This window comes from Echeneis naucrates, chromosome 16 (assembly GCF_900963305.1).
Source record: "Echeneis naucrates chromosome 16, fEcheNa1.1, whole genome shotgun sequence".
NCBI classification, from domain to species: Eukaryota; Metazoa; Chordata; class Actinopteri; order Carangiformes; family Echeneidae; genus Echeneis; species Echeneis naucrates.
Window position 1 is genome coordinate 16,554,292 of NC_042526.1, and position 12,972 is coordinate 16,567,263.

Here is a 12,972-nt window from a genome sequence, read left to right on the forward strand (position 1 = left end):
GTGCTCTGGAAAAATCCACCCGGTGTAATGGACACTTTCTTCTCTTTCCCTCTTTCTTCTATGTGTTTCTCTCCCTTTCTCTGTCTCCCGCCCACTCCTTCTCCTCGGTTTAGTGCAGCACAGCGGCGCCCACCCCCTTTGCTGACTGGCGTGGCTGAAATAATCCTCTCTGACAGCTCATCATGCGCTAATGCATTGTGCTGCCTGCGGCAGCCCAGTTTGCAGGCTGTAAAGCTGTGGCCACAGTAGCACTCCAGCACTAATTGACACCCATATTAGAAAAACTTCAGGAAATTGGACATGGATGATTTATTCCCACTGTCAGGTTGGGGAAAATAGAAGCAACAACACAGTTGCCATAAAAGCTCATCCACAAGTCCTGGTTCTGTGGCATGCCTCTGTGGCTGTTGGCGTGTACCTAAACCAGTGAAACAATACATGCGCGCATTCATTGTGGACAGTAAAAAAGAATTTCATTGTACAGGGAAACGTGTTTCTGTGAATCTTGAAACAAGCACTCCATATACATACCGAGGCAGAGAATTCCTTGAAAATGGTTACTCAAGCCTGGTATCCCTATATCTGTGTCTATTAGCCATTATATAATTTTCAGAATTCATGAAATATTCAGGAGCAGCACAGAGGAATAGTGGTTAGCACTATTGGCGCACAACAAGAAGGTTGTGGGTTCAGTTCCCGGCCTGGGGCCTTTCTGTGTGGAGTTTGCATGTTCTCCCCGTGCTTGCGCCAGTTTCCTCCCAAAGACATGATGTTTGCGTTAACTGGTGACTCTAAATTGTCCGTAGGTCTGAGTATGAGTGTGAGCGGTTGTTGGTCTCTGTCTGTCTCTGTGTGCTGGCCCTGTGACGGACTGGTGACCTGTTCCAGGGTGTACCCCGCCCTCACCCAGTGTGAGCTGGGACTGGCAGCAGCAGCAGTAGTAGATGAATGAATGACTGAATGAGATATTCAGCTCATTTTCTTTACACCTGTAAATACTGCAGCTAAACATCATATCCACTCTCTGTTCAGCTCCTCTGAGTTGGCTAATGAGAAATAACTGGATGACAGGTGGAGAGCTTCACAGCCTCATGCCATTTCTGGAGTGGATAGGGATAAAGATACCCTGCCAGAACATACGCAAACATTAGAGTCAGCATGAATATGTGTAAGGTAGAGACAGTACAGTGCTGTCACTATCATTCACCATTAGGCTGCAATCGATGTGCACTGGGATTGATGTACCTACGTTGGTTCAAAGTTCATTTAAAAGCCAGTGACTACGGTACAGGCCCATTTGTGTTCCTTAATAATGCAACTCCAGTATATCATGCAGATCTACTCAAAATAAAGACATGGGCCTCTATATAATGCTTCAGAAGGTTGTAGGGCAGGAAATAATTCCCCACATTACAATTGAACCGGTTGGACTCTGTAATCACGGTGGAAGGATTCAGAGCGAAGGGTGGAAGGATTCAGAGCGAAGGGTGGATGGACAAGAATAGAAGAGCTTTATCAAGAAACCGGGCAGGTCAATTTGCATCTGACAAAGCTCATTTGTTTATGCTTTGAGCCTCATATTTTTGGATGTGTTGAGGGCCAAGCAGTTTCTGAACATCAGTGAACTCCTCTATTATAAGTGGCACGCTTAAAATGTGTTTTGGCATCAATGTGCCATCTGATTAAAAATTAAAAGTGTAATTTGTCACAATATTCTTCACACAAAACCCCAGAGAAGTGAAATGTAGGTCTCATTCTCCCATAGGTGTTGTGTCCCTTTAGCGTAATTTGACATTAAGTAGGAAAGTCATTTGAAACAAGGTCATGTCATGTGCATCTGTTTAGTTGAGAAGATCAGCATGCTCTCCCTCTGATTTTAGTGCAATGCTCCTCATTTCCAGGCTCACTCTTTCTGCTGACATGAATATTTTAACACTGGTGTTGAAATCCAGTTATGTGTGATGTGTTGCTGCTTAGTATGTCTGTCAGTGCCAAAACTGAACTACCGAAGTCCATTCCTGCCTGCGCCGATCAACCAACATTTATGACCGCTGAAATCCACCCAATGCTAATGAGGTGTGCTCAAACTTGTTGCGATTGATGGATGGAAAATGGTATGGGAATGCTGTAAGACATACATCTGTAGTGCAGTGAAATTCTGAACACTGTTAGTGAACACAGCAGAGATATGCTGGTTTATCACCCACTTCCTGTTCATAGGTTTTAGTGCTGCAGCTGAAGAAAAAAAGCGCTCATGCCTGTCGTGTAATAAGTCACATAACAGCATGTTTCCAGCACTGCAGGTGGTCGCGTGATGAGTGAAAGTAATCATCAGCTTTCCCTTTCTACCATTCCTGGGGTCCCTTGGGACTAATGGTTCGAGCCAGTTGTGTCTGTGTTTTTGTGGGTTAAAACTGAAAGTGTCATAGCTCAGTGACCAATGTGCTCTGAAGTGTGGCCTACACCCAAGCACCATGTGCATGAGTTGTGACGGTAACTAAGTGAAACTAATTTGGCACTTGATTTTGAAACATTATCGGCCATTTTTGTATAAATGAGCAGCCTGTGTTCAATTAAAGAATCTTATATAGCCCTCTACATGCATGTAGACAAAGTGAAACATTTGGGGGCTGCTGGAGCCAATCCCAGCTCACACGGGGTGAGGGTGGGGTCACCCTGGGCAGGTCACCAGTCTCTTGTAGGACCAACAACCACTCACACTCAGACCTACAGACAGTTTAGAGTCACCAGTTAACCCAAACATGATGAGTGGCAGGAAACCAGAGTACCCGGAGCAAACCCACGCAGGCACAGGGAGCACATGTAAACTCGACACAGGCAGGCAGCCGGCTGGGAACTGAACCCACAACCTTCTTGTTGTGGGGCAACAGCACTAACCATGCCCGTGCTGCCGCATCTTATTTAATAAAAATGTGTTTCTTTTTATAACGTCAGACGTGTCAGAACTTTATCTGTACAAATACCACGCAGTAAAATTTATGATCCAACAGATGCAAGCTTCGACTGCATGAAACCTGACACCAGCATGTGTAATTGCGGGGGGAGGAGGAGGTGGGGGGGGGGGGGGGGGGGGGGGGGGTTAGACCTGATCAGTAGAGGACACTGCTGTGTATCTATGACATTTCTTTTTTTAATTTTAATTCACACAATTAGTTTTCTTTTTCCACAAAAGAGCCATTTCTATAAAAAGTCAATTTATAAAAATAAATAAATAAATGTCACTGCTGTGAAATGAGTGCTTGTGTTGTTTGCATGAGTGGATACATCTCATATGATAAAAAGCTACACCACATTGAAATGTCAGCTTATTTTGCATGGACAGAAGCCATTTTACTTCCCCCTTTTCTCTGGCCACGCATGATTTTTTTTTTCCCTACTTCCTCTTTAACGTTATTGGAAGATGCTGAGCAGATTGACATTAAAAGCCATATATGGAGTGACAAACACTCCAGAAAGAGGTGAATGCATCAGGTTTGCTTTCTGTCTCGAGATTATGTTAAGCATCTGTGACTAATTTAAGCATTATATCTGAGGGCCTGAAAGTTAATCCTGTCTATTACCCAAGTATGACCAAATAAGACCATTCAACAAATCGGTGATTGGTTGTGCCACAGTTCCTTTTTAAAAACAGGATATTAATGAAAAAGTGGATTTTGGTGCCTGACTGAGGTTGTTAATGGTGTTCATATCATCACAGTAATACCAGTCAAGAGAGCAAAGTTTCAAAGACAGATGTAAAAACATAGCATGAGCAAAGAACTGTTGTCCAAGCAGGATTTAATAAAACTAGTCCACGTGTCTAACCTTAGAAGGATGAATATTAATAGGCCGAGGCTTGTTAACAGGTGAAGCTCATTCAGCTTAACACTTTTAAATGCTAAAACAGTTTCTTTAATTGTTCTGCACCAAAAAAATATTGCGGATGTGTCACAATATCAACCAGCTAGACTCCTGAAGCCGCCTGAGTTAGGTAGAGCTCAGGGTCAAATATGTAAAGCTCCAGATGAGAGGTGATAAAACCTGCTCCAGATGTAAAAGTGCAGTATTTGTCCTGGAAAAGGTTGGATCAAACATGCAATATCTTTATCATAATTATAGTTCTCTATTAACCAGAGGAAACATGTTTTACTACTGTCACAGCTTGTGAGGAGCAGTAAATCTGATTTACAGCCCCACTTGCCTATAGCCTCCCTCATGAAGGGCAACAAGTCTCAAGCTGGCTCACTTCAGTGCATAGCTGGCAATATTCCACATGGGAGCCAACTGAGAGACACCTGTTACATTTCTTACATTCATAATGTGGTGAAACATGTTTTTTTTTTTTTTTTTTTGCTGTGCTGCCTCAACATGTCAGCTGCAGCAGCAGCAGCCTAATGCCACAGTGACGGTGCATGAAGAATGACACCGTGTGGTTGTTCAGGGAAGGGCGAAAACAGCTGCTGCCAATTTTGTTTTTAGACTCAATCACACAGGATATTCTGGTGAGTTCCTCAAAATCCACAAACTGTGGCTATGAAGCACCGTCCCACATATCTTATTTGGGTGTAAACACAGAATGAACAGCAGAATGGCCCCAAATGTAAGCTAATGCATTCCACAGACAACAGGGATCTCGAACTTGATCTCAGACCAGCTAGACTCAACTGTGAAAATTCAACATATGACAAATTAATGTGTCATCACATCTGAAATGAGCAGGAACAAAACTCAACATCTGAAAACTGGTTTGTTAAAATATTTCCAATCTATTTTTGTAAAGTAAATGCAAACAAACAGCTACTGGAACAAAAACGGGGATGTGAAAGCAGAGATGCTTGTCAAAGTTTAAAATAAAGGACAGAAAATTTAGGTACAATGTTGATGGTAATGAGATTAACATCTTAAAGTCTGTGAGTACACAGACTGCTCATCTTTAATATTGAAATATCAGCGAAATGAATTACATTACAAGCACAGCTACAGTATAACTTCGGGACAAATCCATATGAAGAAAAAATAAAAATACAAACTTTAAATTTAAAAAATGTACAGAAATTACAGAAAATAATTTGAGTTAAAAACCAATATCTGGAAATGGATTTAATAAGTCAGAATCCTAAGAACAAAATGCACTTGGCTTGAAAGTTGGTATTTACACATTTATACACGCCTGATGCCAACATCATTATATACATAACATTTCAATGTTACTGCAGAGAACTGAGAAAATGTTTGACTTTGAGGTCTTTCCTTTTGTGGTAAAGTGACAGAAACAAAGAGAAAGGATGTCAGCTGTTGTCTTGCTCTGCCTTGTTGAGCTCTCACCTGTCATTTGGTCATTGGCATGGTCTCCTGATACAAACATAACTGTCATGATTTCCTGCGACTGGATTTCCAAAAACAACAAGCAAACGATTTAAAGGTGAATGAGGAACACCACAGAGCTCACAAGAGAACTCAGGCTGGATATGTGCTGGTTAAAGCCTTTTTTCTTACCAAGTCACATTGCATCATGGCTGACATCATTAAAAAAAAAAAAATCATTAGAAGTTAGAATCAGCCACAATTTTAAACTTTCTTTTTTATTTTACAGCAGTGCCACGAGTGTTCAGCAATGGCTTTTAGTCCAAAATATGTGCTTTTTTGCATAGTCTCAGTGTGGTTTGTGTTTCCTTTTCTTGTGTTTTTTGTCCTTCTTCTTGCTGGAACATTTAATACAGAACCACTGCTGGTCTTCTGGAGGCGCTGCAGAGATCCCAACACAGGGCCTGAGCACACAAGAGAAGAGGAGGATACAGCTTTTCTACTTGGAGTATTATACCACAGGTGTTGGTTTAAAAAAAAAAAAAAAAAAAAAAAAGCACAGCAGGTTGGGATGAGTCTTTTAGTTTAGCATGCCCTGTCAATGAAATGATTATGTAATATTTTCCTCAAAATGGGAAAGAAAAATGAAGCACCAACCCTGAATCAAAGGCTAAAGAACTTTAGTGTTGGAGGGGCGCGCCACATATAACTTGAAAATCCAACTAATACTGCTCTAGTTAAAAAGGTTTTCCTTTGAAGACACAATGAACTTGTTCTTACTTATGTATTATTTTGAGTCTTGTCGGATTATGTTTTTTCTGTCATTTTTTATGACTTGTCAATTTTTCAAATATACTTGTGTGTGTAAAAATGTCAAAATAAACTTTTTAGCAATTGTGGAACACTTGGGAAGTGCAAGTGTCCCACCTAAAGTCTCACAGCTGTTGTCTAGCAAATGCAAGAGAGTAACCAGAGCTTAAATATCACGGTTTCTTAGTAAGTCACAAATTAAAAATTTAAGCAATTTGCTGAACTGAACTTTGATGATTTCATGTCTCTGAATAGAAATTTATGACCAACTACCAGTATCACCCACATACGTCTGCTACAGATGTTCTTTTACATGGTTGCTTGAAAGACAAGCTGCCACTATATGGGAATCATCCTCTCTCCTACACAGAGACTGCTGTTCTTCCAGGACAACAGAGTAAATGCTGTGAAAAAACTGACAGTAATTATAAATATTATAAACTCAAGTTAATTGACATTTTCCTATCTACTTTAAATTCACAAATAGGCACATCAGGGTCCTTTGTAAGTTGTCTAATTGTTATAATTACAGCAAATGAGCAGTCATTTAAAGTTAACATTTTTCAAAATAAATTATATTTTTGTCTTTCTTTTTGTTCCCCTGCTGTACTGAAAATGTAGAAAATTATGACCTTCAAATTGAAACCGAGGTATTTCCACAATAGTGGATTTTGTGTGCAGTGACACTCCTGACTTTCAACAACAGGCATGAATACACATCAGTGAATTAAGACTGTAATTAACTGTAAAAACTGCAATTAAATTGTCCCTTATGCAAAATTATCATGTTACAGAAAAACTGAGTATGGCAGAAAAAAGAAAAGGTATAATAAGTCTCTTACCAATGATACCAATCATCACAGTCATCACATCCTATCATGGGACTGCCATCATCAGGTTTGTTGCATCCAGGACAAATCCAGATCTGGTTTCCCCATTCATCTCGAATCTTGGGTAATTACAGATAGTTAAAAAAAAAAAAAAAATTCAGTGGCATAATGCTAACTAAGAAATGATGCATAGTGGCCATAAAAAACACTGACTCATATCATTGGTGTAATCAATATAGTAGATACTAGCACTCACCACGTAGGTACTAACGGTCTCCGTCACCACACTGCGCACTGGAGGTTTGAGGGAAGCGGCAGGAGACAGCATAGGTGCCAGGGAAAGCAAGGATGACGGGGCAGGAGAGACTGGAACTGAAGGCACAGGAGGGGGCAGAGGAGGTGCGACTGGGGGAAGTATTGGGGGAAGTGGAGGTGTCCGAGGGCGATTCCCTGGTCCAGACTTGGCAGCCGGGGTCTTGGGTGTTGGCGTCTTAGGTTCTGAATTTGGTACCACCTTGCTGATAACGCTGGTGAAGGACAAAGACAGTCAGCATGAGCATATATACAACATAACATGATTTTTATATGACGTTGTGCTTTGTATCACGCTTCTTTAAAAATAAATTGTAATGCACTGTTGTGCATGGTCTCTTACTTTTTTTTTTAAAACCATACTCAGGCTTCTCTTGAAAATTAGACCTCACTCTTAGTGGGACTTAATTTAAACACAGGGTACACATTTAAAATTTTTTGCACATTATGCCCAAGACCAACACAGTTTCAGTATAGATAACAAAATTAAATGTTTTTATCTTTGGGTAAAATAAACATCATTTTGCCTCTCAAATATTTTTTACATTTTCAGTGCAAAAATTTTGATGAGTTGAAAAATGAATAACAATATATTATTTTATAATAATAATAATAATAAATTACATTATTAGAAAATAAGTACCCAAGACTAACAGTACTAAAATAATGCAACTAGCACCTTGCTGATTAAACCTCAATATCCTCATTGTAAAACTGGCCCTTGGTTTTATTTGAGTTGAGAAGGGAAACCTATCAAATTATTACAAAGATAGAAACATTTAGCTCACATTTTGTCCTGGCCTGCTCCCACCCTGAGTGTCAGTCTGGGGATAACTGGAGATGGTAAAGCAGCCGGAGTATCTACTTTCACCTGAGGAAAAAGGAAGGTCCAAGATGATCAGAAACAACACACTAAGAGTGTGCTATAATAATAAACTGAACAAAAGAAAATGTACCTTCTCCAATCGAATCCTCTCTTTTTCCTTTTCTTTTTCTCGTTTTTCCTTTTCCCTCTCCTTTTCTTTCCTTTTCTCTTCTTTCTCCCTCTCCTTTTCTTTGGCCTTGTCTCGCTCCTTATCTTTCTCTTTATCTTTCTTTTTCTTCTTCTCCTTCTTATCTTTCTTCTTGTCCTTCTCTTTGCTCTTTATTTCTTTTTCCTGGAGGATTGGGGCCAAAGAAGGAAGCATGGAGGGTATGCGCAGGCAGGCAGAGGGGCTAAACAGTGGTGGGATTTCACCCAGAGCAAAAGGAGCTAAAGCAGATTGTTTTTGTCTGTCCTCTTTACTTCTGTCTTTACCCTTTTCTCTTTTATCTTTGTCCTTTTTACTTTTTTCTTTATCCTTCTTTTTGTCTTTGTGTTTTTCCTTCTCTTTCTTGGGGACATCTCCATCTCTGGATTTCATCTTAATGGAGCCCTCAGGCAGAGTGAAGTCGCGCTGAACAAAGAGCTCCTCATCCTTCACTCCAAAGTCCTTCCAGGGCATCTTTACATCCTTGGAAAACTCCTTATTTTTATCCCTGTTCTTATCCTTATTCTTCTCTTTTATCTTTCCCTTGTCCTTTTCCCGGTCTTTGTCTTTCGGCTTGTCTTTCTCCTTCTTCTTCATCTTAGTTTTGAGCTCCTTCTTCAGCTTTTTCTTCACATCAACTGATGCCACAATCTTGTTTTTCTCCTCAAACACCTTGAGCAGAGGTTCAGGAGTAGGTGGTGAGGCTGATCCTGACGACACATATTCTCCTTGGTTCGGCTGGGGTGCGGACGGACCCCCCTGATTGACCTTTCTGATCACCTCATTGATTGAATCATCCATAGTCCAGTTTCCTAGGCCTGGATGTGCCTGGAGGTGAAGTGGCGTAGATGTGTCCTTTATAGAGTTGCTGACGCCAATCGGGACTTTAGGAGTAGATGGCTCCATAATAGTCAGTCTCCTGGGGCTAGAGAATCCATTGCTATCTGAATCAGAGCCAGATGAGAAAGCAAAAGGATCAGGCTCGCGCTCAGCACATGCTCTGGCGATCACAGCATCAATGGAATCATCGATAGCTGTATTATCAGGCTCGAGTTTCTTGAAGGGACCCTCTGCTAACTCCCTCTCCTCAATATTCTGACGCATATGGATGTTCTCTTTGCCCATCCTCTCACTGAGTGCAGACAGTGGTAGCTTGTGCACATTCTCTGTCTTTGTTGGCGGTTGAGATGTTTTGACTGAGCTCATCTTTGGGCTCTTGGGGCTTTTGGGACTCTTTGTCCTGCCTGGGGATTTCTTACTTTCCTTAGACGGTTTTGGAGACTGGATGGGACTGCCACCCACTGGAAGTGGAATGACCCCTTTAGGGGACTTAGTCCGTTGTCTGCCAGGGGAGGAGACCTTAGGCTTTCTTCCTGGAGTGGTGAGGCCCTTTTGATCAGAGTGTTTTGGTACTACTGGCTGAGGTCTGAAGGAAGGCAGGTCTCCAGAAGGTGTTTCAGGTGACAGGGGGTCAAGGCTATCGTGAGAAGGCAGCATGCCCGGGGGAACGCGTTGCGGGTTGAGAGAAGTAAGGGGTTCCCGGGGCTCAACCCCCCATTCTGGACTGAGGCCAGGGCACATGCGCGGCCTCTTGAAGGTAGGCATTATACCGACGGCTGCATCAGGGCTGTCTAAGTGCCTCTTCAGTGGGTGGTTCTCATCATTCACCGTCTCATCTTCTTCAATTTCTTCTTCATCCTCTTCCAGTGGCACCTGCATAGCTTCAGCTGAGGTGCCCATGTCAGCAAGGACCTCCTCCTCCTCCTCTTCTAGAGAAGAAAAGGACAAAAACACACAGTTTAACACTGTTTTAATTCAGTCTCTCTGAAATTACATAAACACAGCACCTCCTTCGGCATATTTCCAGGTTATTATAGTATCTATACTTATAAGTCCAAACCCAAATATATGTTTGTGTATGTTCAATTGCTGAATCATGAGGCAAGCATATTTTGGACAAACACACATCAATCTTAGTTTGGTGCAAAAAGTACTGCCAACCTGGATGGATACTTGTATTTTCTGTATAATTTATAGTTAAGCTGCAAACTTGTTGACCATTCTAAAAAACTTATGGAAAACAAAAATATGCACACACATTTATATGTGTGTTTACATGTGTGTTGCCATTTATGTGCTGACCTTCTTGTAAGGAGACCAATGGTGGCATGTAATCTGGAATGTAGTCCTTCCTCTCCTCAGCATCTCTGGCTCCAGGCTGGGGGAATTGGAGGACATTGTTTTTGCCAACAGGAAAGAGCGGCGTCTGATGGGCAAAGGCCACGGGCTCCAGGTTGTGAACATAATCCTCCATTTCATTTAGACTCACACCCAGGAGCCTGAAAGCCTGGCTGACATCCTCCAGGACTGGGTCCGTTCGTCCATCTGAAATGTAGCATCAAAAAAGGCTGTTAAACCTTAGACTACCCTCTGTGTGCGTCTCCATCACTAGAGAAATGTGTGTTCTTGAGTTGACGATAACCTGGGGGAAAGGTGTGACTACAGTCTAGTGCTTTGGCTGCACATACATGGAAGTGCCCTGAGTGATGTTGACATTCACACTAACGCAATGCTCAACAGGTTTCACAATGATAGGGACAAATTTACACATAATGCAACGCTCTGCCAACTAACTCATGTGAAATCAGCTACTCACTCGGCGTTGGCCAGAACTGGAAGGCATCGTAGCCACAGCAAAACAACACATGGGAGCAGTTTAGCAGTGTAGCTACTGTACTTTTTGACACATCAACCTTTGCTAGGGGGCGCCAGCTCCGGATCCCGTCAACAACAACGACTACTTCGGGCTTATGGTTAAAAAGTAATCGGAGTGATAAATGAAGCACTTACAGAGCTCAGAGTACCGATGGCAGACCCTGGCCAGCTGCTGAATATATCGATGCAGCACATCGGACAGCAGGTCGCACGCAGTGAGCTGAACCGCATCCCAGCCCAGAGCCTGGCAGATCTGCGCCACCGACACACGCAGCAGCGAGCGGGCATAGCTCTCGCACATCTCGCTGACTTAGTTACGGTACTAATCCCGGTCAATTCCTCTTCCAAAACATGTTCCTGGTCTTCATGTTTCACCAAACCCGCGGGGCTTTAGAAAACCCGCTCCCGCGGTTAATTTTGGACATCTACTTCAGTAAATATATTGGCGCTTTTGCCAGAGTCGCCATCTTGATTCCCTCGATAGACCCATCCCCGAAATCTCGATTGCGCATGCGCCGAGGTCAGCGGCGGCCTACAGGGCTGTGCTGCGTTCAGGAGCCTCATCGGCGCCCGGAGATGTGCAGGAAAACGGACGGGCCTCTAAATGTCGCCGCATGCGCTGCATGCTGCGCTGGTAGATCTGTTGGACCGCCAAAATGTCCGCTTCAGTTACAAGACAAGCCCAACGATCCGGATCCCAAACACGTGATTTCTTTTTGGAAACAAATCTTAACGTAACCCCATTTCACTCCGCAACAGCTGAGTCACGTCGAAAGTGGAGGGAAGCCGAGGTCAACGATTGTAGACGACCGGACTCATCTTCCATGATGGCTCCACAAACCAACCACTGAGCAACAAGTGACAACTGACCAATCCCTGGAGTCACCTCATCACTATAACTTATTTAATCTTCTAGGTAGAAACCATCACTTCAGAAGGACCACATTTCAACTGGCAAATATAAATATTTCTTTCGTTTTTTTCCCCCTTAATTTGTATATAATGGCTAATTCACATTTCTTACACATTGGACCCTGGACAAATTAACAAAAAACGAAACAATACATGCATACAAAAGAATCTTGTCAGTTGCATTGATGATGAAAACAGTTATGATTAGCCGTACTCATTGGACAAAGTGTTCTGATGGCTGTGTGGATTTAATTAGTCCAAAGCAATTTGTGCAACTCTTTCCAACAAATATTTTCCCACTGGATGCCTCTGCAAGGCCAGTGCCACGAGATGGCGCATGAGCGCTAATTACGGATATTCTAAATCTGCTACTGATCAACTTCTGCTGACAGAAACAGAGTAAACCTGGGCCACACCTCACCACTAGATCATTATGAGACAGAACATGCACAAGGTCTAGGTTTTATGATTTAACCCAGAATACTGGCCTATTCATTTGACTGAAAATAACTCTATACAAGGTTATGCATTGTCATTATGCTGTGTCATTGCTTTTTTAATATTTATCAAAAGGATTATTGTTGTGTGCCTGATAATCATTTTGTATAATAACATAGAAGTATATGAAACGAGGCCATCAGTATTCAATGACATTTTACATTTTTCTGCCTGAATAAGTTATGCATGACTACAAATGTACATAATTTACAATTTACTGTCTAACAAAGAAAACTCAAACTGAAAGCTGCAGTCAATAAAGAGTATGTCTCGATGTCTCTTCATCTTCTCATTTCCAAGGTGCAAAGTGTGTGGGAAAGTTGATTGGTTGCTCCATGTTTTAAATACTCATTCACGTTTGTCACAGCCTGTTGATTAGACATAAGTTAATTAGTATTGCAATGTAAGTGGCATTTGATGAATCAAGCTTAGGTTGTTGTAGTATCAAATTCAAACAATAAAGGGATCACAGACAATCACTGATTGCCATCATTTATAAAAAAAAATTCAAATATGTAGTAAAGTTGAATAACTTTGAATAACTAACCCCTGAAAAACAGGGTTAATGAAGTTAATCATTT

General features: G+C 41.8%; 1 protein-coding gene across 1 annotated transcript; it reads right to left on the minus strand.

Moving 5' to 3' along the window:
• Positions 1-3,781: 3,781 nt before the first annotated feature.
• taf3 (TAF3 RNA polymerase II, TATA box binding protein (TBP)-associated facto) lies at positions 3,782-11,471 on the minus strand. The gene is made up of 7 exons (XM_029523747.1): positions 11,117-11,471; positions 10,409-10,651; positions 8,213-10,035; positions 8,045-8,127; positions 7,201-7,471; positions 6,957-7,063; positions 3,782-5,768 (listed from the first exon to the last, which is right to left on the minus strand). Exons 1-7 carry the CDS (start codon positions 11,280-11,282, stop codon positions 5,654-5,656), a joined length of 2,808 nt encoding a protein of 935 aa, XP_029379607.1. The 5' UTR covers positions 11,283-11,471; the 3' UTR covers positions 3,782-5,653.
• Between the last annotated feature and the right edge of the window lie 1,501 nt (positions 11,472-12,972).